The following is a 25,260-nucleotide window of genomic DNA, read 5'->3' on the forward strand; positions in this document are numbered from 1 at the left end:
AATAATAATTAATTACAGAAGATTGCACATTGGGACTTTTTCGTGTGTATCACCAGGGTTCAGTATTGCAAAATTAGCCAATCACATCTCGTCTTTGCAGCAACTTGTAGTATTATTACCTCCATACTTTTTTCCTCCCTCGAACCAAGCTTTCTTACCTGCCGGTTGCTCTGAGAGGGCCTGGCTGGTGATCCCTGATGGAGGCTCCTGTAGGGTGTAGGTGGCAGTGGTGGAGGGTGTGGTGGGGCTGGTGTTGTTACTGGTCATGTATGGAGAAGTGTAAGGGCTACTGTTGTAATACTGCGCATACTGACTCTGGCCAAAAGCTGGGTAGGAGGGGTAGTCCTGCAGAAAGACATCAAGGCGGTAATGTGAGATAGCCGCACGCAACGCTGCTACTTTACAGCGCAGATTCCAAAACGTAAATGTGAACATATGTCTCCTGAGTGCTACATCTGGACAGCGATCTGTCTTCACTCTTTTTTCCTCCACTCATGGCATAATTCATACGCAAAAAGAGCAAGAAGGTAATCCTTGCGTACAGTGGTCGAGACATTTAGAGTGATTCATATCATGTGAGTAATATGCGAGTGTACACATGTTCTATAAAGGCTTACAGGAGGAAGGGGGAAAAAAAATACTGGGCGCATGTGGCAAATGGAGGAAATGTGATTTCAACAGACTAGATAGTGAAGGATAGCAATTCAATTACAGCTACCTGTTGTGTACTATTGAATCCAGTTGAGTTTGTGAGGGAATTGTTTCCAGCGTACAGCCCTGAAGTTGTTGTAAAAGTGCCTCCTATGAGAGAAAGAGACATAACGGTGAGTTATCGCAATGCAAAACAGAAAGATCGAATCAAATGAGGCTTTGTTTGCAACTGATGTCATCCTGAGGACGATAAGCGTAATATAACCTTCAAAATAAACCTCATTTTTAAATTGTAGATGGGGGTTGAGTTAAGCAAGACCTAAACCACCTCAAAGGCATTTATGACAAAGCCTTGCAGGTACTATAGGGGCATGAGGGATTGTGTGTGTGTGTGTTGGTGGGTGAGATATAACCGTGCTTTATCATCTTTCTCCATATCAGTGATTGGAACTTGGACCACGGTCGGAAAGAAAGAGGGAATGGGGTAGGGTCTATTATTTCATCCTTCGCTACCTTTACAATGACAGATAGTGCCACTGTTGTGAATGAGGGGGAGGGGGGGGGGGGTGTTTTACCTGACATCAAGTCTCAATGAATATGCATATCTGTCTTCTTTTCAAGCTGCTCTAAGAAGCACATTCTGGGTAATTAAATCTCTCTATGGAGAGATAGCATCTAATGACTTAATAACATACATGACATGAGTTATAGAGGTACACTGTGTTTCGAGGAGCTTCTTGGAGTCACAGGGCTCAAAGCGTGTGATTTTTATAAATAAATAAATTAAAATGTTAAAAATAAGAGGTTTGGAAGTTATTTTTTTATTTAATTTCTTTTTTTTTTTCTTTTTTTTTTTTAGTTTCAGTTTTAGTGAACTATATCAACACTGCCGGAGAAATGACGAGAACAACTGAACAGCTGAAATAATAATTCAATCAAGTGTCAAAAAAAAAAGGACTTTTATAAACTTAAAAGTTGTATATTTTAAATAAAAAAAAATGTATTCTATTCATTCCCATTGTGTCTCAACGTAACCTTGAGTTTTGCTTCTAGAAAATGAGGGCCGAGTGAAAAATACTTTTTATGTTAATAAACATTATGCCACAAAAGTTATATATTGATATTAACATGTACTAAATTAAAAATATTTGCATTTTTCCCAGAAGTTTTCTTACACTAACAAAACCAGGCAATAACTAATAAACAGCAGTAATACCTACTGCTAAAAGTTGTGGGTAACCTTGGAATCATCAATCACTATCCACCTTTTTCCTGATGTAAAAATGGCCGTCGCCATTTGTAAATTCTATGGGTAAAGCTTCCGGTCTCATTTGTGTCCAGCTATTTTTAGCTGTACAAAACAGTTTGTTTTGCTGCTTGATATTGACAATTGATGTGTCCTATCATATTACATTAATCTGTTATCATAATTAAGAACACACTGGTTTGTACTGCAAACAGTTTTACCGTTTACTGCATATTGTCATTCTCCTCGTTATTTACCTATAGCGGCTAATGAAACGGAAGTCTCACCCATAGGCTTATTTCCGCGTTGGGGAAAAAGGTGGATACATCACTATACATCACAAAATTAACTCAGTCTGTCTAAATAAAAAAGGTAACTGGACATTTGTTCAGCAAAAAAAAACAAAAGCAAAGTCTTTCATCTTCTGATGTTCAAGAAATGAGGCCCCTCAGACTGTAATAAACAGCTTTACTTGAGGACTACTCTCTGACTCAAAAAGCAAGTTTGCTTCTTTTTCTAGTTTTTAAAGAACAGCAAGAGGTGCTCAAAAAGCTGTTGCTTTTTCCTCCCCAGACTTGGGCCGTCACATAAAGTGAGACGCATGAATTTCCCAGTGCACAACAAATTAGCTGAATCCACAGTTCAAAAAGTCATAAAAGCCAGGACTCGTAGGAAAGCAGTTGACTCCAGAGAGACTCCGGAGCCACATAAAAGCCAAGCAAGACCCCCTCCGGTCCCAAAAGAATGACTCCATGCTGAGAAGAGGCCTGGTTTTTCCCTGGGGCAAAAACTCCCCCATTCCTCCCCCTCTCCACTCTGTCTTGCTCCAGTTAGTTCACTCAAGACGAGACACTGGCTCTAGTTATGGCCTCTCCAATTGGGAGTCCATTTGCTTTGCTTGATCAGTCCTCTTGCCATGGGCTATGTCTATCATCAGTGCACAATATTTGTAGCAGAGGTTTTGTAGGCCTCTCTAGGGAGCAAGCGATCAAGTCCAGATGGGCTTCTTTAAAAAGCAGTCTGCTGCTCCTCTCACACGGTGTGCAGAATGGAGGGAGGACCAATCGTTGCTGTAATTATCTTCTACTTTGAGAAAAAAATCAGTGAGAAAAGCACCTCTCTTGCTTTTCTCGTGCTTTAGAGCCATTATGGTTATGGAAAAGGAAGCAAAGCTCAAACAGGTGTGAAACTGGAATATTAATTCCTAATTTATTCTTGGATGTACTGAAGAAATTCAAGAAGTCTTAAAATTCATTGGTATAAAGCGATTCAAATCTCAAAGGAGAGGAATATATATAAATATATATATATATATATATATATATATATATATATATACATACATACATAAAGCAAATGAAATCACCACGAAGGAGATCATTCAAAGATAATAATTACATATTTTTGGCAGAACTAGCAAATAACTGATTTTAGATTAGAAAAAGTAGCTTTAGAAATCAACATATTATTTGTTACAATTTCTATAATTTAAGAAAAAGCCGGATCACTAATACTCTGAATCTTGATATAAAATAATATCAGTTAACACTCCCATATTCTTTCACTATTTCGTTAAATATTTGATCACACAACAATGTGTGATGATATTTTCAGCCAGGAAAGTCCTTCTGTGTTACATTTCTGGATCATGATCAGAAAAAGCCGGCGCCGTTCCATTAGACATGAAAGAGCAGGGTAAAAACATTAATTTAATTGTATTCCCTCTGACAGCTGGGTGCAGGCTCGCTCTACTAGGGTTATGGGACAGCAGTTGGTATTATATAGATGGGGGGGTCTACATTTGGCTACCAGGTTGAGTCCAGACCTGACTAATCGATGAGGCACAGAGAGGAAGCCAATAGAGACAGACTGGCCTGGTTGATGGTCATCTGTCATCTGCTCTTGCAGTTAGTGGCTAATGTGTTTATGGCTGTGTGGGCTTGAAGGAAGTCTGAATGCACCTCAGTTTCTGACTTATAACAAACAGTGTCATGGTCAAATGCAACAATGAAACAATGCATTTCATCAAAATATCCTACTGTGATTAGCATATGATTTTGCAACATATCCTCTGGAGGCTAAACAATGTCCTTTAGGTGTAAAAATGGACTAGAATTACAATTTGGCATATGACACCATTAAACAGACTGGATGCATACTTTGGGTTCTATAAATTCATGACATATAGTTTCTTTGGACTTGAATGGTGTGAACAGGCCTTTAAACTTCTGCGGCTGGTACTTTGTGACACTTACAGCCCTGGTGATGAAGCTGCATCAGCAGAAGCAAAACGTTTCTACTTATGAGGCATGGAAAAGAGTCTTCAACAGACCACATTTGCCATATTATTTATTGGGAGATGCTCTGGACAGCGTTCAAAAACATGGCGATGTTTCTACTGTCACACATGATTTGGAGATTAGAGAGCTCAGACCGGTGCTAACTGCTGGAGGCTCGAAGGAAAACACTAGAGGGAGAAAGATGGGAGAAAAAGAACGGCAGAAAATGCCTGTTGGTTTTGGAGTTGGGACAATATGTCTCCTAAGGAAAGAAAAGAAACACTAGGTGGCGGAGAGTTTGCCTGATGCACGTTTAATTCCCAGTACGCGAGTGTGACTTCCATGAACTGACCTCATGGGTGTTCCTTCTAAAGCAAACATACTTAAGAACATACATGGTTGAGCGCAAAGCAGAAAAAGGCTGGTCTTAAAGACGGAAAAATATTTTTTTTCCATCTGTGTTGGTTCTCTTCAGACATAATGCAAAAAAGTATTTGTCTAACTACAGTACAACCATCAAATACCAAATACAACCATCAGCTTGGGGATGTTATGAATTGGTCCATGTCTGCCTTTAATTGTGATCTTTTTAAAGGGTGAATCACGGCTCTATTATCTCACTCCGAAGAGTAGTAGAGGAAAAGAGAAGAGGGTGATCCTGACCTTGCATCTGGTAACTGTATGGTGCTTGTCCCGTCTGAGGCGTGGAGAAGCTGGAACTGTAGCTGAGGAAGCCGCTCTGGCCTGGAGACTGAGCCTGGGTCAGTCCGCCCTCTGTCTTGATGCCTGCCCACAATGGACCTAAATCAGTTAGTGACACCAGAGCAGTATGATGCACAATGCTCAGTGTTACTCCTTCCACGTCAATCAAGAATGAAAGATAATGGTGGCTTGTTTCACACTGGGCCGTGGTTCAAGCAACTTTTGCATTGAAACATTTGTGCCAAACTCAGCATGGACTTCCAAGAATTTGCTGGTCGGAGTTAAAACAAACCAGTTTTTTGATTAGATTGAATCAGGCCCAATGCAGGTTTGCGATTTGCTTCCACTCAAACAAACACGTGAACCCTCGGGAGCTTATTTGAGATCGTTCTACCTAAACAACATTATCTGTGTGCATATTTTCGCAAAGGTTTCAGAACGTTCAAACCCTTGGAAAAACATTTCTAGCTTGAGTTGGGCTCTCACAGTGTGTAGATGAGGAACTGAAATCTTTATATCTGCCTAATCTGTCAAACTAGCAAAAAATTAGTAGCTGTCTGAGGGAGACACTGAGTCTGCTAATGCAAAACAAAAGGTCAGCACAGTCCCAAGTTTCAGTTGAAGGTGGGAAAGGAGCTACCAAAGGCTGAGGTAAGCATAAAGCCCTGTTAACACCAAGAACGATAACTATAAATATAACTATAAAGATAACGATATTAGCATCCACACCAGCGAACGATATCGTCTGTTTATTCTGAGCGTACGTGCGACTGCCGCTTTAAATCCTCGAGCTCGTTATAGCAGGGTGGATTCTGATTGGATGTCAATGTTTGTATCGTTCATCAGCTGGAAAAAAATCGTTCTGAAAATGATTCCAACGATACCGTTTCTCTATGCCTTTATCGTTATAGTTGTAGTGTGGACTCTGCTATTCTTTAATATTGAGAACGATTTTTAGAACTATATCTTTATCGTTATCTTTATAGTTATCGTGCTTGATGTGAACGGGCCTTTAGTCTAATCTTAGTGATCAGCACATTGTTAGCTAAGTTTCGGAATAAATCTTAACGCTACACGCTAAGTATGAGACAAAATGCTACGAATGCTACATGCTAAAGTTAAACTGCATCCCATTTGATGAGTTTCAATAAGATTAAATGCATTAGAAGGACCAAAAAACATTAAATATTGATCATGATCTCCAAAAGTTAAGGAAATATCTGAAACCTAAAAGACGTATTACAAAACCCTCTCATAAATATTAATTAGATAGCGTTCGTCCAGTAGACATAATTTATTTATGTCCACTGGACATAAATAATTTAAAGAATTCAAACTCTTAAATTTTCTATAAATAAATAAATGAATTAATAAATAAAAAAGACCAATTATTATTATTATTATTTTATTTTTATTTTTTTTGCATTTTTAAATTATTTTAATTTCTTAAAATCTAGTTACTATAGTATAATGGCAGAACATAGATTCAATGTTTTGTAAGGGAGAGAGTTCGTCTGCTTGAGTGAAAAGCAAGGCACAACCTGGATTACAAAGCTTTAAAGGAGAGAAAAGAACAAACTGAATCAGTTACCATAGGCTGTAATCCCATAGGGCTGGCCTGGCTGAGGGTACGTGCCATAGGCAGCAGCCTGCTGCATTCCTGTGGTGTACTGCGTCTGTCCATACGCGGCCATATTTTGGGCGGAAGGAGTCGGAAGAATGTGTGGATAGGGTCTACTATTTGAGACCATAGTAAAAGAAAGAGAAGATACATTTTAAACCCAAAAGCCCATATCCCAAAATTTGCTCAAAGACAAATTCTCTGTGATTCTGCTACTTAATCATAAATATTTGGCCAAGCTGTGAAACAGAGAGAACTCTAGCCATTAAGCAGCTGATATACATTGCAAAAGAAAAATAAATTACGAGGGAAATTTTTGACAAGATAATAATTACAACAGATTTTGGAGTACGCAAGCTGCAGACATCAATGAAAACAATAGACGGAGAGTCCAAAATCTGGCAGAAGGATCTAATTAAAGGCCCAAATGAAGTTGGATGCTGCTTATTTTTTAAAGAAAAATAAAAGAAGCCTTACTTGGAAGGGTAAATCTGGGGAGAGAACTGGTGAGTTTGTCTTGGGCTGAAGCCACTGGTTCCAATGGCTGTGGAGAGTTAAAAGAAAAGAGGCAAGCACATATTCAGACATAAAAAAAAAAATAAGGTAAATATTATTCTTTGCCAACAGAACTTCTGGAATCCAAGGAAACAGTAATTACATTGCATTACACTATTTATTTCACTAACCTTATTTTAAGTTGAAAAATTAAGAGCAATAACGAAGGAAAATAATCAGGTGATATGGGAGCGTTTACTGTATACATAAAAACCAATACAGGATGGAAAGGTCTAGTGTCCACAAACACGCACACACACGGAGCTGGGAATGATGTATGGTCGCGCACACTTGAGGGTTTAAAGTGAACTTTACAATGAGAAATCAGCGGGCCTGATTACAGGTAAGTAGTACACATAAGGAGCCTTCATTAGACACATACCGGCCCTGTGGTTCCCAGCCCTTAATAACAGTGTGGAGGGCCATTCAGCTAACTCACACAAACACTACAGAGCAACATGAGATCTTTTGATGTCCCAGTGAATGCATGGCTAAAGTCTTGAAAATTGAGCTTAAATTGTAGTGCCCTTATAAAAGGTAATTTCCATCACAAAGAGAAAATCTATTTCTTTATTATTAGTCATATTTTTATTGTATTGTTTTTGCTGTTGATTTAATATCTTTAAACGAATTAAAACCATGTTATTTGAAATATATGATTTTAATATGATATTATTAATAATATAATAATAATATTTTTTCTAATATTATTTAGAATTAAAATTATCATACAATTAGTTTTTTTACATTTTATATTACAAGAAAATAATGCATCTATTATTATTATTATAGTTATTGCAGGGTTTTTTATTATTACTACTATTAATGTAATATCATGTAATATTGGTTGGAATTTTTATTTAACTGGAATTTGTATTATTATTATTATTGCTGTTGTTGTTGTTATATTTTAATATTTTTTTCAATTAATTAAAATTATTATATTTGTATCGTTTTTTTTTGTTAAATTGTTTACCATATAAATTATTATAAATTAATTTTTTATATTCTATATAATAATAAAATGATATATTTATTATTATTATATTATTCATATTATTAAAACATTTTTTTATTATTAAAGATAATGTTAATATAATATAAAACCTTTGTATTAAATATTAGTTTTTTTAAATACTGACTACTACTAATAACATTACTAGGCTTACTACCTTACTATCTCACTATTGCTGTTTTTAGACTGCTAAATATAAGCCTCATCCTTTGTAAATGACCATTTGTAGGGTTTGGCTGTCTTTTCTTTAGGGTGGAGGTATTAGAAATATTGCGATTCTCTTGCCTTGTGTGTATAATTGGCTGTGACATCTAAAGTAAGGGTTAGTTAAGGAGCTCTTGCTCCATGTAACTGTATTCCTTGCGTCCAGAAAACGGGGCCTTTTCCCCACACTTCAGCACCTGGTCTGGACAAACACTGAACCTCTGCACTACTGCATCCCCTGAGTATAAGACAGTCTCAAATGACTTCACTTCGTTCATATTGTCAGAGATAGAAGTCCGAGCTATGATTTATATGAGTTTAACATAAAGGTATCGAGTACTTAGTCAAATAGGTAGGGAAATAAGAAAAATTAGCAGGAATGTAATACTTTATGAAGAGTTCTCGCATTTGCTTAGTAAGTAATGTGAGGAGTCTATAACATGGAGTGGACCTACCTAAATTTGTATGCTTACATTTTAAAATAGACCATTGAGAGTACAACGTTTCTGACACAATGCAAGCGAGCTGGTTTTGTGGCTCCAAAATGTCTTAGAAATGGAGTACAAATAGGCATTTAATACCACTTTAGGTCTCTGGTCTTATCAGACTCTATTATTTTGGTGTAAAGTTTTGAGTTTTGTGGTTTAGAAAGGCATTTCACAATTTACGAGTCATGTATCTAAAACCTACAGAGTGTGTGGGCCACCAGGATGAGGTGTCGCTTGATTAGGGCAGAGAAGGGGCCTGGGAGGGTCCTAACCCAACGCCTGTTGGCATGGGAACTGAGACAGAGCCTCACACTACTAGAGTTCCAGCCAAAGGGCCACTTCCTGGGCCTCTGCTTATCAGTAAGCCATCATCTCCCTCCGGTCAGCTCTACAGCTTTGAGTGTGTGCGTGTGGTACCTGATCCTGAGAAGCTGTCTAGAGAGCCGTCTGCTACAGAGGTGGCGATTTCACTGCTGCTCATTGGCTCTGTTTTAACTGCAAGCAGAAGGAAAGCAGAGCGTTTGTGATCCTGCACTAGTAAAGCCTGTTGTCAGTCACACTACAGGCAAATGCCTTTCTGCTTGTAAAATCAACAGACTTCATCTTAAAGCAATGCGCAAATTTAAAGCATAGCCAAAAAACTAACATTCGTCATGTCAAAGTGCTCATTCAGATGGTTTTATTGCCTCACAATGTAGAAAGGATCATTAGGTGGATAGGTTTGTAAGGGTGGCGTAATGAAGAGTGCTTCTATTGAGATAATACAGCTTTCAGGTTTGACAGCTCTCTCCTGGCTAACTCACAGAAGAGGCCAACAATTAAAGCTAATCTCTTCTACAAATAAGACAAGGACACTTCCCTTCCAATACACACAGCTCTTGTGTTGATTTAAGGACAAAAGCCATACTAAACACTATTATATAAAAGCATAAACCAGTCTATGAATGGCATGTAATAAAAAAAGTATATATATATATATATATATATATATATATATATATATATATATTTATTTATTTATTTTTTTTTGAAAGAAAGAAATTAATTACAAAATATGCTGTTCTTTTGAACTTTATATTCATAAAGTATTCCTGAAAAAAATTATCACAAAAATATTAAGCAGCACAATTGTTTTCAACATTGACACAAAAATGTATTTTAATAGAGCATTAAATCGGCATATCAGAATGATTTCTAATTGTTGGTTGAATTTGTATGAAATAGTTCTCAAAAATCCAGCTTTTCTATTACAGGAATAAATTAAGAAATATAATAAATAATATATAAAATATATAAAAATAGAAAACTGTTTAAAATAAATAAAATAAATTAATAAATGTTACAAAATATATAAAATATGTAAAAATAAATATTTCCCAATAAGACTGTTTTACTGTATTAAATCAATTGATTAAAAATAAATGCAGCCTTGGTGAGCATAAGAGACTGCTTTCAAAAATAATAAAAATTCTTACCAACCCCAAACTTTATATATATTACATAAAGTTTTTTTTAAATTGATCTGTTTACTTTTTTGTATTTTTTTTTTTTTTTTACATTGATAACATTGATCTTTTATTTAATGCCAAACAATGCATTCTTAATAATTTTAGTCACTTGATTTCTTACCGGAAGGGTTTTATGTAGCATCAAGGGAAAACAGGCAAAAAAGGTGGAATTTAATGGCAGGAGTAAACTGTGGAATGCATGGACGTGCAGCATAATTGATATGTCAAGGCAATGCATGGTGTATAAAATGTGTTTGACCCAGCCGCTCCGAGCTACAATGAGGGCAACCGGGGGATGATTTCACAGCGTTTAGACAGACCCAGATCTTTGAAATGAATCCATCTCTGTCTCAGGAGGGCGTGGGGTGGAGGTTTACATTTATGAAAACAAAATTCACAATGTGGGTACGGAGTCATGCCCACTGAAATCCCTCATGGCTGAAGTAGCCATCAGCTTGTCATGTTGAACATGTTGCAGCTATGCTCTCCCTCAAAGAACACATGTCGATGGGGAGAGGTTTGAATACGTCCCAACGCTCCCCCCACCCCTCCTTCTCGAAGCGATACGGGAGCACATGCAGAAACTAGTGCAGTCAAGTCTTATCACATACCACACATAACCATAAAACCATCCTGCAGAACATCAAATAAAAAGCTAAACGCACAATACGCGTGCCCACAGCTTTACCATTCATCTGGAATCATAGCCAAAAAGTCTCAAACCATGCTTTCAACAGATTCACCATAACACAACACAGAATGCCAAACAAGAGTCCAAATGAAAGGCACAATAGTTGAAGAGATGTGAGCACATCAAATTGGCTTTTCACATTTGTGAATATAATCAGATGGAATTGTTAGGATTGCCTCAGGCTGAAATGACTACATAACGTGTGTAATTTCACATATGACGCCAAGTATTGTCCTTTCATTGTTTCGCCAGAACTGCACAAACCTGCAGCGGACTGTGAACTAGAACTTAACAACCAGTCAGCTGTGGTAAGCATAGTGATGTTATCACCTATAGGGAGAAAGAACGGGACAGGATACATGACAATCTGCACTGTGACAGGTTGGGGCTTAACGCTACAGAAATATAAGAAAACCACAGTCAAGATTACATAATGTAAACTACTTCAGAGATGATTAAAATTCTTATGGGCTGTAACATTATCCGTGAAGTTCTGCAGTTTATATAGTGCACGCATTAAGTCATTTTTTAAAATGTATTCACTAAATTGCACTGATGCATTTGCAAAAAAATATGTATTAAATATTGTAGCAACAAAATTTAAACACACTTCAAATTTGTGCATTTTTCAAATAAGTGCATACTTAAGATTATAAAAATTTGATTAGATTACAACAGCCAAAGTGAAGTATATGAATCCCCATGATATGACAAGCATATCACATGATGTTTAACACGGATTCAACTTTTCACAAGCGCATAAATGTTACACTAAGGGAATGTGGCGGTTAAAATCCGTGGACTGTAGCACTTTTAAATGTTTAGTAATTAAGGTATACGGTCCACCAGAGGCTGAGGAGACGTACCTTCAGTGCCATTTGGTGTCATGGAATTGTTATTTATATGCGAGTTGTCGAGGTTGGGACCGTTTGGGGACTCACTGCTTCCACTTACTCGGCTGTGTGGACTAGCTAGATCCTGCATTTCCATAGACCTGAGAGGAAGAGACACACAGACGGTCACATGATACTGAATGACACATGCACGCACACTCAAGCTAACACATACTTCGAGATCTAAAATGTGAGTGATCGTTCAAAAAATAGATATTAATTACATTAACAATCAACAATAAAAATTAATTACAATTTGTACATGTATATTATAACAGCTGTACATTTAAAATCCCAACACTTACAATTTTATGTAGCTTAGATTTTGAGATACATTTAATACCTATCCATTAATTTTACAAACAGCATCAAATAACAGAATAAAAGCAGAACAATAAAAATAATACTTTTATATTGTTATTATAATTATTTTAAAAACAACATTAATTAATTACAATTATTTAAATAATGGATAAAAAAAAATACGGCTTTCATAAAAACCGAACATCCCAACAGCTCTCCAGAGAAATCCGCTTAACAAGGGCATTCCCTTGAGGCACATCAAATAACATTTGACACAAACTTAACAATTAATGAGCCATCTGATGATTGATTGGCTTTCTCATATTAAGCATTAAAAATTAATCGCCACTAGCCCCGCAGCGCACGCTGCAATTTTCAGACGTTCATTTCCCCCAGCAATCTCTGATCTGAAGCATCAATAGCCAGTGCCGTGTGAGAAAGAGATGTGTGATTGCGAGGCCTCAAACCTCAACGAGAGCGACTGAAGAGTTCACTAAAGCATGCTGTTTGCTCTGGCGAGCGTCTTGATTGTTTCTTTGTTTATGTGCCGAGGGCTACGCCACTGAAAACATTATTCTACTGGCTCCATCGCACACTCACGGGATCATTTTATGCATAGCAAACGGAAGGTCAGGCCAGTGGGCGTCTGCGGTCGGATGTACGTTACGGGTGTTTGTATGTGATGTGAACGCGGCTGCAAAACTAAAACACGCATCAGTCTCCAGAAAAGCATTATTGCGCTAATTGCGCCAAAAACATGATGCCTTGCATGCCGCTCTGTCAGAATCAATTAGGAATGCTCGTGTCACTACTATCAACAAACATTTGCATTTTTATGAATAACAAAGAGGGGGAAATAAGAAACGTTTTATCAACATAGATTATCATACCTCTTTTTAGCCGCCGTTCTTGATCGGCCATAAAATATCCGTTACAAATGGTCGCAGTTAAAATGGGGGAAAAAATCCATGCCATAGAGATGTTAAAACTCGACTTGCTCTTCAAACAATGTCTGTTTTCAATACAAAGCTTATATGTCAAAAGTTTTTCTTCTCTAACACCTCTAACTCTCTGTCTTGATTCTTTCACACTTCCAGCGGTTTACAAAAACGTCCAGACATCTTCTCAAGAAGTCCTGAGCATTTCAGAACTCAACTTTGCTAAACAAGTGGCTGCTTTTCAGTGATGCTGCCGGCAAATCAGCTCTCTTTTACCTGAAGCTGGACGGACCTCAAGCATCTCAGTCAAATAGTGTTTTTTTTCCCTTTCTCTTTCTTTGTTTGTTTGTTTCTTTCTTTCTTTCTTTCTCACTATCCCTTCCACCTGCCAGGAACCTAAAAACAATATCACTCCTTGTTATTTCAGCTCGATGTCTCTGTGAAGAGCCATCCGTGACACAATAGACGTTGTCTGAGAAAACATTTTTGTTATGCTCGCGCAGAATGGAAAGAGAGAAGTCGGTGGAACAGAGAGGCACATTGTCTGAGGCTCAACCCCTCCACTGTTGTTTCCTCCTTCCAGGTCTTCCCTCCTCCCTGCCGAATGACGGTAAGGTGATTCATCATTGGTCTACGACAGCTGCAAACTGGATTAGTCCTCCCCCAATCAACATGCAAAGCGGCTTAGCCAAGGTAAGCAGGAAAAGGAGGGGTGCGTGACCGGGAGGTGTGTGGGGGGGGGGGGGGTAAGCTTTGGGGGTTAGTTTTGGGTGAGCGAGTGGGGGGCGCCTGCTCGAGGTCGCTGCCGCTGTAGCCTCTGGAAGTGTGTGTCTGGGCGCTGAGAGAGATGGGACTTTGTTGAACAGAAGCAAGTCAAGCATGACACCCCTAGCATCTTTCATCTGCAGTTGACACTATCTGAAATTTATCTACAATCCCTCTCCAGGCACACTGACAGTTCCTAATGATGATCAGGGGGATGACTGGGACTTTGCCTGAGGGTTTGGGGGACAGATAGATACTACTGAGTGCATCTTATGTGATAAGTCGGAGTGGAACGCATTAAGTGCGTCTTGTACGACAAATTTGAGTAGAACTTATTGAGTGCATTTTGTCAGAGTGGAATGATTTGGATGTATATTGTATAAAAAGTCGGAGTTGAACGTATTGTGCGCATCTTGTACAGTTGGAGTGGAATCTATTGGGCCACATATGTTTTCTATGATACCTCAAATGCTGTTATTACTCTTTTTTAGTTAACAATTAGATTCTGCCGTCCACCTCTCTGCTAATACCTGCGGCGCTATTACCCAACATCAGACCGGAGCCGAACCGTTGGATCTAGGTCACGGTTATTCGGCCTTTCCACCAAAAATGTCTGAAAAATCCCTGCATGAATTTTTAATGCTGGGCTGATTTCATGATGTAGTAACCTTAGCTGTTTGGTCATGCTGTTTTTTTTCGCGCACCCCCCCCCCCCCTCCCACAAAGGCTATGCAGTGATGAATAATGGTCATTTTTTTTCCAAATTTCTTCTTCGTCCTTCCTTCTCTTGACCCTGTCTAGTCACATTAACACAATTTTGCACTCTAAAGTCGTTCCTTACATCATCAGAAGCTTGGGAACAATGATTTGACTTTCTATAAAAAGAAATGTGAGATGTATAAGGAGGGAGAAAACAGAGAAATAAAGACCTTGCTTCGGCCTGCATTCAGCACTCAGAGTTTACGAGGTATTATGCATGCCGGCCTCACGGCAAAGCCCCTCATCCAGCAGGTGATTTTCACCAGGTGAACGGTGAAGGGAGGGGCGCTTGTGCTGTACTGCTAAATATTTATTGTTTAAACAAAAAGGGAGTGCATTCAGCATCTTTGATGTGCGCTTGAATTCAACCTGAACTGAGCCGTCTTTGAAGCTCACGGGAACAAAGACCTGTGTTGGAAGTGTCATCAAAAAGCCAAACATGCTTCACTCACGACTGTTTGCACGGCTTTTTGTCTCGCTTTGCTTATTTCAAGCACTACGTTTCCATCCGCAAACACTGCCGGGCTTTTAACATTGATGATTATAGAGAACGCGGGCTGTCTGAGCTGCTCTGACACGGATAAGATTCACCTGAATACTTCAATTCTGAAATACTGACTGAAATATTTGGTGGTATTTATTATATTGCGTATTTTTTGTCAATTATATGAGCTGTGCATTTATATTCTGGGAATTATAAGCAAATTATATTTTTCACATTAATATTTTTTATTTCATTTTTTAATGAAACCTTAGCATTTATTCGCTTTCCAGCCACGTTTTACAAGATTGTAATTTTATAGGGCAAGACATGCATGTCTCTTTTTGAATTTCATAGACTATGCAAACATGTGTTGTGGGTTACTAGTTTTGAAAAACAACGCTTTAATCAAAATAACTTTAAAACAACTAATCCCAACTTAAGATGGTCAGCTGAATCCACATGGTGGCCCAGGAAAAATAAATCCACTTGCAAAGAATGTCGATGTAGACAACAATTAAAGACAGATGTGACTAGATTTAGACGCAGTTTACAAAATGCTACACTTCACTGGACTCTATGAGCACAGAGCAAAGAAAAGTCCACAACCGGCAAAACACTGATCACATAAAAAAAACAAAAAAACAACAACACAAAGAACAGAATGAAAAATGCATACCTGTTATATCATGTTTCGCCCCTCTGTAACTGAATTATGGATTAAAAATTGTGAATGTACTAAAATACTAATATGTTATTATAAGATATGAGGCACATAAAAGTGTATATAATGTATCAAATCAAAGGACATATATATGTGGTAGAACACACACTTGGACACACACCCATAAAAATCAGTTTGGTTTTTAATTTTTTTGTTTATTGAACAGACAATTTAAATTTTGTGCAATTAAAATCTTAATTCCGAACACGCGCTGCGGTTTGTTGATAGGCAATTTGTCTCTTCCATTTTGTTCAATCTGACATGGAGCTCAAGCGACGGACAGCGCAGCTACATTCAATCTGTTAATTCTGATCTCTTCAAGCTGCTAAATTATTTCCAGAAGTCCATCCGCTTTAAGTGTCCATCGGAGAAGATTTAAGGTACACATCTGATCAAATTCGTATCACACACACACAAAAAAGCACTCACACTGCGAACATGTAAATTGTTATTTAAAAAAAAAAACATGCAATTACAATGCATTTTTTTTCTGCCTTTAATTTCACGTAGCAAAATCACTGCTTTGCAAATTAATTTAAATATATATATATATATTATTGTGAGTCATTTGCATTCAATTTATTTTTCCCCTATATTATTTTATTCACCGTACCAAAACGTGCATCTACGTAAATATACTAAAAGCAAAAAAAGACAGGTTTAGCTCATCCTCTGCTCTTATGCTTAAGTAAACAAACTCCTTGATTACATGTAAACAAACACAAAGGAATTGTGGATGTAGAAGGTCCGTGATCAATTGAGCTCCTCAGCCTTATTTCCTGCTCCCTGAGCGACGTTTTCCTGAGACCAACAGTGGCATGTTAACAAAATAACACTCTACTGTATTTAGTAAACAACTAATCGCCACAAACCATTTCCGCTGTCTCTGTCTCGTAAACAGTGGAGCGCAGCGGTTTCAATTAACCCCGTGTCTTTCACCGCGCACCGTTTCCAGCTCGGGCGCACACATACGGAAAGCATTGGGCCTTCGGCGAACAACAGCACATCGTGGGGCTAAACGCACAAGAGCTTATCGGAGAGAGCTTAATGCAGTCGAACGTATGCCTTATTAAAACAAATACAGTGTGTAAATGGTCCAAATCAAGCAGCACATAATGAGGTAATTAGATAAGCGGGCTTATTGTGTGAAAGGAACACAGAGAGGGCGGCTGGAGGCAACACCGTATTAACACACTCTTGAAAAAACATCCCGAGCCGGGAAACAGCTGCAGAGGGATGACTTTTCAATTATTATATGTTTTTACTAAATTACTGTACGTTGGAAGTGAGAAGAATAGTGTGTCCTGAATATTGTCTTATATTTATGCATTTTACCAGACAGCACAAAATTCAATTCTCAAAGAAACTTTATCCTCGGATAGAAAACGACTCTTTGAAAAATGTACGGGTGTCTTGGTTTAGGTGGCCGCCTGCCGATTTCTTACAAGACACCAGTCTGCCTGTCTGTCTACCCTAAAGCATTCCTGCCTGCAGCAGATGGCATTGCATGCCAACTGCTAAAACTGAACTGGTTTTGTTTATTCTGCCAGCTGAATAGAATTGTGGGTTTTACTTGCTGGAGGGAAAATAGAAACTTATTATCTTGGATTCAAAATGGGGTCATTATTTACAATGCAGTCTCTCATTTCAGTGCCTTGTACACCTGTTTTAAAGTATCAGAAAAGACAGTCCTCACCCGAGGGCTAAGGAAACGCAAAAAAAGTGAATTTGAAACGGGTGAAGGTGTGAATCTCAGGTGAAACGGAGAGTCACTGGGGATTTAAATTTGAGCGGCAGTGACATGATGCTTTTAGTGTGGTCTTAAAGTTTAAAACTATTTACAGTTTTTTTTTTTTTTTAAGGGAATTATATGTTAAAATAGTATTTAACAGAACATTTTAAATAAAATTGAAACTGGAAACTCAAAACACTATATAAAAAGTGACTTAAAAAAAAGTTTAATAACTGATATGTTTAAATAGGAATTGGCTAGGAATTAGTTTTGAAAATAATCTGTCAAAATATACTATAGCAATTTTAATATTGTACCTATTGAAAATTGCGTTCCTGACATAAATGTAAAACGGATAGTTTTATTTTCTATATTTCAGTCTTTTATTAAATATATTAAAGTAAAATGACAGTATTGAGGATTTAACAGTACATTAAGTGTAGCGTTCAAATAAAATTTGTTGAGAGATAACTTATTTGCTGGAATAGTTTGTTGCCGGTTTTAAAGGAGTGCAATTTTGTCATTCAGAAAACTTACTGACGGACATAAATATATATTTTAAAATTTCTTTTTTTTTTGTTTGTTTTTTTCAATTTAATCTAGATCTTGATTATGTTAAGTTATAAGACATAGCTGCAAATAGCCCATGTAACTCTAAAAACTACATAAAAAGTTCACAACACAGGATGTGAAAAAATAACAAAAGTAGAAGAAAAGTAGATAACCAAAAATAGTACTCACTACAATTATGGAAGAATCCTTGCACTTTTTCTTTTATTCCGCCTTTCTTGCAATCTTCCGTTGAGTGTCTGTCCGTTCCAGAGCAAATAAAGAACTGTCTATTTTTTTTTTTTTAAGAAACTTTTCTTAGAGTTGACTTTAACACGCAGATCGGCGATAAAAGACAACTTTTTTCTTTTTCATTTTAAGGGTGAAAAGTCATGGAGCCCCGTGTTAGATCTCAAGAGGCAGACTCCGAGCAAGAACGAGAGTTGTCCGATTACTGCTGCAGGCAGTGACTAGCTAGTGTCTGACGAAGAGAAAAAAAAAGAGTGAAAGAGAGAGAGCCGGTAGAGAGAGGCAGAGAGGGAGAGAGGGAGAGGGAGAGAGAGAGAGAGAGAGAGAAAGAGAGAGGGAGGGAGCATGCAGCTTGAAAGCACAGAAAAAGTTGCTCGCTTCTCTATCTCACAGGAAGACTTTAGTTTGGAGGAGGCACTGGGGAGTTTTCTTCACACTAGTCCTCCATATGTCATTCACTCACAGCTTTAAGCAATATAGCCTTCCTCTAGATTGTATCAGTGATCCTAAGACAAAGAAACAGCAGATCCTGCATGCATCTCTGTTAGTCTGCTGGATCCTGTGGCTCTGCACACACACAGCCCCAGGGCACAGCCTTTTCTCTCTCTCTCTCTCTTTCTCTCTCTAGTTTATTGTTATTTCCTTCTTCCCACAAACCGGTTCTTTTATTTGTGGTTCATTCTCTCTGGTTTGCCCTTGACAAAAGGATCCTAGCAGGTATGCATTAAGTAAATATAGTTTGTAAATGATGGAGCTGATTTTATTGGAGCAAACCGGCCCGTCCGATCAGCGTTGTAGTGGAAGCCCTCCATCAACAAGTAGACGGCTCACTGCTGTTTGCAAGGTAATGACTGTCCTCTGTCTGCTCCAGCTTATTATTTCATTTGTTTCCAAAGTTTACCTTCACTGCTCCCTGACAATGGAAATACTACCAAATGCAATCTATTAGTATTACATAAAGAAATGCATTCCTTTTGTGGACGTGTTATGAATCTCAATATAACATAAATGCATATATAAATTTACACTGAAATTAAGCTAGTGAACATACAGTATATATACATTTAATAAAATATCTGCAATTTTATTCAATTGCATTTTCTTTTATCTAGCTAGATGTTAATATATATATTATATGTGTACCAATATAAACGTGTAGCATGTTTCTTTCTATCTATCTATCTATCTATCTATCTATCTATCTATCTATCTGTCTGTCTGTCTGTCTGTCTGTCTGTCTGTCTGTCTGTCTGTCTGTCTGTCTGTCTGTCTATAAATAGAAATAAAATTGTTAATATAATGGTCTTAATTTTAATGTAACGTTAAGCTATATACATATAATGTATCTAAAATAAAAGTCTCTCTCTCTCTCTCTCTCTCTCTCTCTCTCTCTCTCTCTCTCTCTCTCTCTCTCTCTCTCTATATATATATATATATATATATATATATATATATATATATATATATATATATATATATAGACACACACACACACACAAACAAACATGTATAAAAGGGATTTATATTAAAAAAATATTTATATAAAATCTAAATCTAATAAAGAAATACGTAATTCAGCGTTTACATTTGTTTTTTTACCTGTAGAATTATGGATGAATGTTTACATTTGCAAAGGGATATAAAACATAGCAATAATAATAATAATATAATTGTCAAAGTAATTGATCAATAACCAATAACTGTCTAAATGCCTCTATAATGAACAAATGCAGCAGTGCCTTATTTTATATATACTGTATAGGCCATATAAAAAAAAAAAAAAAAAAAAAAAAAAAAAAAAAAAAAAAACTACAAGCTACTATTAATTAACTACAAGTTGGCTAAATGACAAACACACACTAACAAGCTCACTCACACACCTTGATGATATTGGTGTGCCGCAATGAAATGGACTCGGCAACCCTATATGGGACAGCAGGTCAAACTTCTGCCGTCCTACTCAGTATAAATAGACCTGGGCTTGACTTTTCCTCATCTAGATGTGGTGCGCAACTAAAGCAGTGGTCATGCAAATGCACCGGCATTTACGCTACAGATGTGCCTACAGGTTAAAGCCAGCGTTTCATATTTCAGCTTAAGAAAATTAAATATATTGCATTTTGAAGAGGCTCTTGATAACTCAATAGACTAATAAATGCAAAGGGGATCTCAAGTAACTATTTGATGTAGCTGAGGGGTTTATACGCCAATCGAGTTAAAACCCCCTCTCTCACTCATAAAATTAACTTTCAATGTAATTTTGCAGATATTTTAAAATTGCACAGCATAATTATCCCAAGTTGTTTATGTCTCCCAAGCAAACACTTTCAATTTCCCCTAAGCAAAGGCTTCAACGTTAGTGGAAAGGTATGGTTCACATAACTATAAATAGCAAAATATCAGGTAAAAGATCCCTCATAATATTCAATAAAACTGAGATTAAGATTCTGAGAGATATATTGACGCACTAACATGAAAGGCCATAAATAGCTAAACTAAATTCATATCTTGGGAAAATAATAAGTTGCTAGTTTGGAAGTATAAATAAAGTTCTGATAACATGGTTTATCATGTTGTGTAATACTGTTGTGTGAGAGTATTTAATTATAAATAATGCTGAACTGAATCTATCTATCTATCTATCTATCTATCTATCTATCTATCTATCTATCTATCTATCTATCTATCTATCTATCTATCTATCTATCTATCTATCTATCTATCTATCTATCTATACTATCTATCTAGTAAGTATTATATAGTATAATATAAGTATATATATTGTGTTGTGTGTGTTGATCCTACATCTGAGAGTCTAAATCTAGGCTTTATCAGCCTTATTTTTCCGCTAGACTTAAACACTTAGCAAACCACCTCTCAGAATTACACAATCAAGCTCGCAATGTTCCTATTATGTGCCCGTGATGGACTGACAAAGATGCATTGATAGTCCTAGACTGACATCAGTGCTAAAACATTACTTGCCAAAAACTATATCAAGCTAGAAATATGAGAAGTGGGTAAGATTAAAAGTGAAACCCTTCTTTATTAAGGATTATCTTGATGGGACCCTGCAGTCTTACTTACTGGCTTGTAATGTAGACACATGGGGAGATCTACTGTGTCCTGCATTGCACGGGGGGTTATCAAGAAATTATGTCACAAATGCATGATTAAGCTATGATTCATGCATTGCCCACAGCTGAGCCACTAAAAGCAACTGGGCTGATACTGGGCTACTCATTACTCACTAAAGCAATTCGACTGAAAGACAATAAATGGATCCCCTGATGGAATGTCATTATTGTTATTGTATAGCACAATTATGCTTCTTCAAACTAGGAGCAAATTTCCGTTTTGAGAAAACAGAGAAAATCAACAGTCATTGGGATGCTAATAATGCTAATGCTAACCAACACAACAACACGGGTCGTTTGCAGTCTGCTACCAAAGTGTTTACACAGTGTCACACTTCGAGGAGATCGAGTTGCTTTTTCTGGCGGTCTCCCGGAACATAAAACTCTGAAATTCCCCCAAGATACGAAACCCAAACTTCAGTCTTTGTCTAATAAAAATAACTTTTTACACATTTTACATAATATTTACATAGTAACGAGAGGGAAAAAAATCATTTTGGTCTCTAAATTCATTTCCCTGACAGGTAGAGGATGGGAGAGTTGGCTCTATGGTGATTTTACCAAGCAGTTGATATTGGATATTTACTTAATTCTTTGAACGACTCTTGCACAGTGAGTATTTTTTCTGCTTTGAATAACCGAGCTATAAAAAGTTTGTTGTTACTTAGTCAGAACAACACCTTTCAACATTGACAATAATAAGGAAAATTCTCAAGCAGGAAATCAGCATATTAGAATGATTTCTGAAGGATCATGTGACACTCAAGGCAATGGCTTTCTAAAAATCCAGCTTTGCATCACAGGAATATATTACATTTAAAATATATTGAAATAGAAAACAGTTATTTAAAACTGTAATATTTCACAATATAACATTTTTTTTTTTACTGAATTTTTCTTTTCAAATAAATGCAGCCTTGGTGAACATAAGAGACTCATTTCAAAAACATTTTACCGGCCCCCACTGAACTTTTGAACATTACTGGTTTAGCTAAGATGAATAAAGACAAATAAAAAGGATCTGAAAAACTCAGTTATGGGCAAAGCTAAATTCAAACACAATGTACGAGACGTTTTATACAGATTATACGACTCCATCAGTGAGTGTTTTTCTCTCCTCCTGCCTGATCCCACAGACTGCACCATCAATCTCCAAAACTACATTTGCTGATCCAACCTGCAGTGCTTAATTTCACTGTTAGAGCGGAGAACCAATCAGACTGAATCTGCCCGACAGAACACCACTGTTCAAAAACCATCTTCATTTGACTCCAGGGCAATCTTTGATGATGATGACGAGTTGTCACCACAATAAAGATTTCGACAGCACAGACGGATAATTTTAAAGCCCCCTAAGGTAAATTAGTAGCAAGCAAAGTGCTTTCAAGTGGTGAATAAAAGCTGCAGTGAAGCTCCATTTCTCTATAAACAAACATCACATTCATCTGCTAGAACTAATGGAAGTATGTTCATATTGAAGGCCTTCGAAACACAAAGGGATTTCTCCTCAACAGAATAATTCAGCCGGTTAACCTCAAAAGCGCTAAATAGTAATATTGTATCTGAATTTCCAACTACAGTGATGTTTGTACTTCTAAAAATCAGAGACGTAAAAAACATCATCAATGCCGACAGTGTGTTTGTTTGAGAGTGGCACAAAGGACACTTCTACCCATGAGTGCACTGCAGGCCATGCTTTATGAGGATTCAAGAACACCTGGCGAAGTTCTATGAGGGTTCTCTGATCCTCAAGAAGGGAGTTTATTACTCTCCAGGGCTCTGAAAAAACAGCAAATGCAAGCGAACTACTGAGACCTATTACTCAGAAAGAGACATCACAGAGGATAGTGGTGATATACAGGACATAATCCCTACTGGAGTGTTTATATAAATGCTGTACTAGGGCCATTGGCTGTTGTTAAGTTGTTAACCAACTTCAGTGGTTTATGTTTTAAAACAAGAGTGTACTCTGGACAATTCATAAAAAAAATGTTAGTCTATTTAGTGTCCTGGGCGTATTTCCACTGTTTTGGCAGTGTTGATATTGACAAACTAAACTACTGTACCGTATAAACTGCAGGTGCTGTAAGTCATATTAAACCCCACAATGCCTCAGTGTAGAAATCAAGCACTGTCTATGTAAATTAAAAAGTGGCATTATGTGCCACAAAAAAACAAAAAAAAATGAAATTAAAAAAAAAAAAATGTTCAGAAGCAAATGCAAAAATGTTTTTTTTTTTGTTTTTTTTTATTATGATTATTATTGTTATTATTATAAATAATACTTTCATTCACCAAGGATGCATTAAATTGGTCAAAACGTTTCAGTGGAGAATTTTTTTCATATCTAATTCAAATAAATGGTGTTCTTTTAAATTTTCTATTTAAAAAAGAATCCTGAGTAAAGCAAATCTTGGATTCCATAAAAATATTAAGCACAACTATATATATATATATATATATATATATATATATATATATATATATATATATATATAATGGTTTACTTATACAAATAAGCCATAACTGGAATCTTACATTCCTGAATGGGAAAGTCTGCTTGACTCCACTAAATTTAAATCAGCTGTGGCCTAAAATATCAATATGTTTCGTAATAAATTTTCAGGCCCCCTTTCTAATGACTCCGAGCAAGCATGCCGGGCGTCCATAGGAACATTTGTCAGCGCTGGCCCAACTGTCTTGGTTTTGGTCAGAAATGTGGCATTCCCAGCCTTCACAGCTGCCTCCCCCTGTTGGGTCCAGGTCAGCAGAGTGCCGCGGCCAGACCGCTGCTCCCTGGCCCCCGGAATGGGTTCTCCCCTGCAGAGAGGACACTTCGGCTCTCAGGCGGAGGGATTAGTTTCAGGCCAGCAGAAATCCCAGTGGGGGAAGAGCCCTGAAACTGCAGAGGTTAGAGCCACTGCTTCCTTCCAGCCGGCTGACATTTGTGAAGCCATGAGGCCACATAACAAAAACACATTAGGCAAATGTATGGTTGGGGTTGTCTGTTTAAATTGGCCAAATGAAAGCCACTTTGATTGGGGCACTGCCATTCTCCACAATGGCAGTGGGCAGTTCCAGGGAAAGAAAAGGGCAGGCGCATGGAAGGAATGCAAGAGGGAGGAATACGACTGTGTCTAAGCGCAAAGGAGAAATGGATCAGTGTGCCTCAGCGAGTAGTGTAAATGCGCTAGATGATACCACAGTTTAGAAAAGTGCAGCCTCATTGATATGTAAGCATCATAGCAAAGTGGGCATTGTGAAAGGCCTTTTGTGCTAAACAAAGTTCTCTCTCAGTGTAAACAAATGGTAGTTTATTAAAATAAATTTTAGTACATAAGAAAAAAATAAATAAAATAATACAGTACCAAAAAAAAAACTTCAAATGAATGAATGACTTATATATAATAAAGTATATAAAGTGTTAAAGGGTTTATTTATATATATATATATATATATATATATATATATATATATATATATATATATATATATATATATATAATAGTGGTGGGCATAGATTAATTTTTTTAAATCTAGATTAATCTCACTGTGATCTTGAAATTAATCTAGATTTAAATGGCTCATTCGAATTGCCGTAGCTGGGGTCAGCGGGGACCCGGTGAAGGTTGTACCAGTGGGCCCTGTTTAAAATTGTTTAATTTGTATGTTCGTTTATTTTTATTTATTTGTGCTATTTATACAATGTTTAAGTTTTTTTCAATTTTGTAGGTGACAAGGTACAGAAACCAAAGAATTAAATGTAAAAT

At 37.0% G+C, this 25,260-nt stretch overlaps 1 protein-coding gene across 9 annotated transcripts in view; it reads right to left on the reverse strand.

The window, feature by feature from the left end:
• The window catches only part of LOC113066080 (eyes absent homolog 1), a 44,766-nt gene extending 26,201 nt beyond the window's left edge, over positions 1-18,565 (reverse strand). The window contains exons 1-9 of one of the 9 annotated variants that reach the window (XM_026237696.1): positions 18,297-18,565; positions 11,827-11,954; positions 11,225-11,290; positions 9,179-9,256; positions 6,977-7,043; positions 6,470-6,615; positions 4,840-4,977; positions 719-801; positions 159-345 (exon numbers count right to left, since the gene is read on the reverse strand). In XM_026237696.1, coding sequence (XP_026093481.1) covers positions 159-345; positions 719-801; positions 4,840-4,977; positions 6,470-6,615; positions 6,977-7,043; positions 9,179-9,256; positions 11,225-11,290; positions 11,827-11,950 — 889 coding nt within the window. In that variant the 5' untranslated portion in view covers positions 11,951-11,954; positions 18,297-18,565. Of the gene's footprint in view, positions 1-158; positions 346-718; positions 802-4,839; positions 4,978-6,469; positions 6,616-6,976; positions 7,044-9,178; positions 9,257-11,224; positions 11,291-11,826; positions 11,955-13,046; positions 13,691-18,296 lie in introns of those variants that run through there. The other 8 variants (XM_026237698.1, XM_026237697.1, XM_026237699.1 and 5 more) reach the window with 8 other exon arrangements.
• Positions 18,566-25,260: the final 6,695 nt, after the last annotated feature.

This window comes from Carassius auratus, chromosome 49 (assembly GCF_003368295.1).
Source record: "Carassius auratus strain Wakin chromosome 49, ASM336829v1, whole genome shotgun sequence".
In the NCBI taxonomy this organism is placed as follows: Eukaryota; Metazoa; Chordata; class Actinopteri; order Cypriniformes; family Cyprinidae; genus Carassius; species Carassius auratus.